This window comes from Apis dorsata, unplaced genomic scaffold (assembly GCF_000469605.1).
Source record: "Apis dorsata unplaced genomic scaffold, Apis dorsata 1.3 scaffold_88, whole genome shotgun sequence".
Taxonomy (NCBI): Eukaryota; Metazoa; Arthropoda; class Insecta; order Hymenoptera; family Apidae; genus Apis; species Apis dorsata.
Window position 1 is genome coordinate 661,289 of NW_006263386.1, and position 5,027 is coordinate 666,315.

A 5,027-nucleotide genomic window follows, 5' to 3' on the forward strand; every position below is an offset into this window, starting at 1 on the left:
CCTTCCCCAGCCCGCCTTAGTCATACATCAGAAAAACATCCTCGTGCTACACTCACGGAACTTAATGTTCTTCGACGTCATCGAGAACTGTGCGACGTTGTCCTCAATGTCGGCTCTAGAAAGATATTTGCACATCGTGTTATTTTATCGGCGTGTAGTCCGTACTTCCGGTAAAATATTATATTTATAATTAATAATTAAATAAGATAATTTAAATTGATCGAAATTTCAAAATTATATTTTTTGCAGAGCGATGTTTACTGGGGAGCTGGCGGAATCTCGACAAACTGAAGTTACAATACGTGACATAGATGAAATGGCAATGGAACTATTGATAGACTTCTGTTATACTTCTCATATTATAGTCGAAGAAGCAAACGTTCAAACTCTCCTTCCAGCAGCGTGCCTTCTCCAGCTAGCAGAGATTCAAGATATATGTTGCGAATTTCTCAAACGTCAACTAGATCCATCTAATTGTCTAGGTATACGAGCGTTTGCAGATACTCATTCTTGTCGTGAACTTTTACGGATTGCAGACAAGTTCACTCAACATAATTTTCAAGAAGTATGTACTTTATATTCTGCAAAACTTCTGCAAATCTAATAATTGAATTTTGACTAATTATTTACATTTGCTTAGATTTTTAAGTAAATATTTTTATTTTTATTTTTAGGTAATGGAAAGCGAAGAATTTCTTTTACTACCTGTTGGCCAATTAGTAGATATTATTTCTTCGGACGAATTAAATGTTCGAACAGAAGAACAGGTATTTAGTGCAGTTATGAATTGGGTCAAATACAACGTTACAGAAAGAAGACAGCATTTGGCGCAAGTTCTTCAGCATGTACGATTACCCCTTCTTAGCCCAAAATTTTTAGTTGGAACCGTAGGCTCTGATCTTTTAGTTAGATCTGATGATGCATGTAGAGATTTAGTAGATGAAGCGAAAAATTATTTGCTGCTTCCTCAAGAAAGGCCGTTGATGCAAGGACCTAGAACACGACCTAGAAAACCAACTAGACGCGGTGAAGTTCTATTCGCTGTCGGAGGTTGGTGTTCTGGTGATGCAATCGCAAGCGTGGAAAGATTTGATCCTAATACTGCGGATTGGAAGATGGTTGCACCAATGAGTAAACGAAGATGTGGTGTCGGAGTTGCTGTATTGAACGATTTGTTGTACGCGGTAGGCGGTCACGATGGACAAAGCTATTTAAACAGCATCGAACGATACGATCCACAAACAAATCAGTGGTCTTGTGATGTTGCACCTACCACGTCATGTCGAACTAGTGTAGGAGTTGCTGTATTAGATGGTTTTCTTTACGCGGTAGGTGGTCAGGATGGCGTCCAATGTTTAAATCATGTTGAAAGGTAAATCATTTTATTTTAGATAAATTTTATTATAAAATGATTCAAATAAAAAAGTTTAATTATTCAGATTAATTCGTTTTAATAGTCTTCATCATTATGAAGTCATATATAAGACCCATATCTATAATAAATATGAAACAAAATAGAATATTTATCATATACAGATATGATCCTAAGGAAAATAAATGGTCCAAAGTATCACCAATGACCACTAGAAGACTTGGAGTAGCTGTTGCTGTGTTAGGCGGTTATTTATATGCCATCGGCGGGTCTGATGGTCAATCGCCATTAAATACAGTAGAAAGATATGATCCAAGACAAAATAAATGGTCTCAAGTTTCGCCTATGTCTACAAGACGTAAGCATTTAGGCTGTGCCGTATTTAATAATCTAATTTATGCCGTTGGTGGACGAGATGATTGTATGGAACTTTCGAGCGCAGAACGGTATAATCCTCATACAAATTCTTGGAGTCCAATAGTTGCTATGACATCAAGAAGAAGTGGAGTAAGTTGCTTAATTTTTTTTTTATATTTTGATCATTTAAAAAAATTTCAAAAAATAGAAAAAAAATTAAATAAATTAAGAATTGTTTCTTTTTTAAAAATAAATATGAATATTTTTTCAAAAATTTCTTATAAAAAATACTTATAAATTAAATTCTATATTAGATGTGCTTTTAATTAGCAAAAGAATTATTTTTATTTTAATATATTTATATTTTCAGGTAGGTTTAGCAGTAGTGAATGGTTTACTGTATGCAGTGGGTGGATTTGATGGAACTGCCTATTTAAAAACAATTGAAGTGTATGATTCGGAACAAAATCAATGGAAATTGTGTGGTTGTATGAATTATAGAAGACTCGGTGGAGGTGTGGGAGTAATGCGGGCCCCCCAAACCGAGAATTATATTTGGTAGCTCAGGCCCCCCTCTTCAGCCCAAATGGCTGAAACTCCTTTAACTCCTCTTACACCAATAACTCCTGTTACACCTGTAACTCCTCCCGCTCCTGTATCGGTTCCTGTTGTTATAACTAATACTAGAAAACGCTACCGCCGATCGATGAGCATTATATAAGTAATATATACGTTCTACAAGACTTTGCCTTTCTAAAGATAAAGTCGTTTTTAACATAAATTATTTTAAATTTTTTCATCAGCTTTGTTTAACTCATAATTCATTTAAAATTAATCATTTTTATTCAAATGTAAGCTAATCGTACTAAATATGAATGTATATTTTTCTCTATATGTAAAAAATTTCTTATAGTGTTTATATTATTGCAATTTCATTGTGTTTCTTACATAAGATTTTGTAAGATATATTCCTCTTATATATTGTTTATATTTTATATATATATAATTTTATATATATATATATATATATATATAATTACCAATTCCAGTTGCTCTAGATTTAAGTATTATAATTTCTTTTCTTTTTTATGTAATGTAACTGTATATGTTATAAACATTTAAGACAAAAGAAACAGAAAGGCAAAATCTCTTTGAAACATATTCTTGGATACAATATTCATTACAATGGAATGCTTGCAGCTTCCATATATTCAGTCATTTAAGAAAATAAATTTTTAAAGTCTATATTGACATCAAAACTTCGTTATGGAGGACTGCTTGTGCAGCCATTGATAAAAACAAAAATAAAGAGTTAATCAAAAAAATTGTTTTTGTCTCGATAGTATACTTTCTATATGTATCGTATTTTTATCAATAAGACTGAAATGAAACCAAAAGTTTATGTAAAATTAATAAATGAAACAAATGTTTCAGGCTCTAAACACATTTTTGTTTTAAGATAATGTATGAAACATACATAAGTTATGATGATTATTATATTGCATATTACAGTCATTAACGTTACATTTTTTAATCTTTTATATTTTTACAAAAAACAAAACAGATCTAAATGAGTTAACATTTTATTTGAAGCGATAAAAGAATTCTCTTATTGTACAAATGGTAATAGGGATCATTATATCCAACAATTTCATAATGTAACGATTGTGATAATAATCTAATAAGAGTCAGAAAATTTGACTGATTATGAGCAATATTTTAATAATATATAACAAAATATTGTTTTGTAATTATTTAAATAGAAAATTATATGAAAGCTGTGAAAATTTTTGTCGATCAATTACGAAATTAAAAGTTTATAAATCAGTAGTCGTGTTACATCTATGAGATTGTTGAAAAAGCAAAACACATGTCTAGAATAAGAATATATTGACGATATGATGTAATTATCTTTAAAGAATTATTACAAAATATCATTATTAGACAACTGTACAATTTTTCGATATTGTATCGTAACTTTCTTCAATGGAATAATTCGTTTTAATTTAGATGATACGCGAAAAATTTCTATTTCTTTACAAACACAATAAATTTATGAATTTTATACAATATAAATGAAACAATTAAGTTGAGTTAGAATAATCCAATTACAGATTTAAAATGGTACAAATTATTGTAATTACTAAACAGAGTTCAAATAAGTGTTCAAAATCAGATTTAATTTACAAGTAGTTAATATGAAATGTTACTATAAAATATCAATACTTTAATTTTAAATAAAATTTTATTTAAACTCATATTAGATAGGAGAGAAATATTGTTATATAAGAAGCCATTTAAATTTTTTTCATGTATATATTTTTCATAATGAATTTTATTATAACTCTAATTTTATAACCAATTGATATTTGTTAACAAAATATAATGAAATCTCAGTTATTGAAGTAAAATTATTTTATTATTTTTTATATACATATACAAAAATTTTATGATATATTTATTCATTGGAAAATACTTTCTCTGCCTCCTGATGAATTTTATTATGTGGAATATATAATCAACATGAAGAGTTTTATATATAAGTAATTGATGGAAAATATGAAAATTCAATATTTTATAATTAAAATATAAGTCAAAAATGCAGAAAAATTTTTTTTTTTATATAACATTTAATATAATTAAATTTATAATTATATGATATATATACATAACATACATTTAATTAATTATAATTAATTAATTTTAAAAATTCTGTTTACAAATATTGTATAATAAATATAGGTTTCATTTTATATTTTTAATTTGTTTTTATGCTAATGATTTTTTATTTGCAAATATTATTTCCTATATTGTATGATAAAATAACAAATTTTAGAATAGGAATTTTTATTCATATTGCAATTTCCAATTAATTTTTTATTTATGAATTATTTGTCATTTAAAATTTAGTTTAGAATTAAAATTAACATGAAAATTATAATTATAAAATTTTAATTATAATTATAAAATTATAAAATTTTAAACAAATTTTATTTTGATAATATATATTATTATTTAGATTTATATTATTTAATAATATTTGTAAATGTATTATCATATTAATTATAATTATAATGAAATTAATTTTATTTTTCTTTTGAATTAATTATTTGAAAAAAAACAATTATAAATGAATTTTATGTATATAAATATCAAACTTTCTTTAAATAACAAATTTTTTATTATTATTTTGTTTCTATTCTGTTTTTATAATTATTTCGATTTAAAATCTAAAAATCAATATTAATATGATATCAATATAAATAGGATTATTATTAATAGTTGTTTAAAGAAAAAT

At 26.5% G+C, this 5,027-nt stretch overlaps 1 protein-coding gene across 1 annotated transcript in view; it reads left to right on the forward strand.

The window, feature by feature from the left end:
* Positions 1-2,549, forward strand: part of LOC102673589 (kelch-like protein diablo) — a 4,946-nt gene extending 2,397 nt beyond the window's left edge. Inside the window, exons 3-7 of the mRNA XM_031508507.1 lie at positions 1-170; positions 250-565; positions 675-1,372; positions 1,537-1,879; positions 2,100-2,549. The exon at positions 1-170 is cut by the window's left edge and continues 46 nt beyond it. Coding sequence (XP_031364367.1) covers positions 1-170; positions 250-565; positions 675-1,372; positions 1,537-1,879; positions 2,100-2,291 — 1,719 coding nt within the window. The 3' untranslated portion in view covers positions 2,292-2,549. The remainder of the gene's footprint in view (positions 171-249; positions 566-674; positions 1,373-1,536; positions 1,880-2,099) is intronic.
* The last annotated feature ends 2,478 nt before the right edge of the window (positions 2,550-5,027 follow it).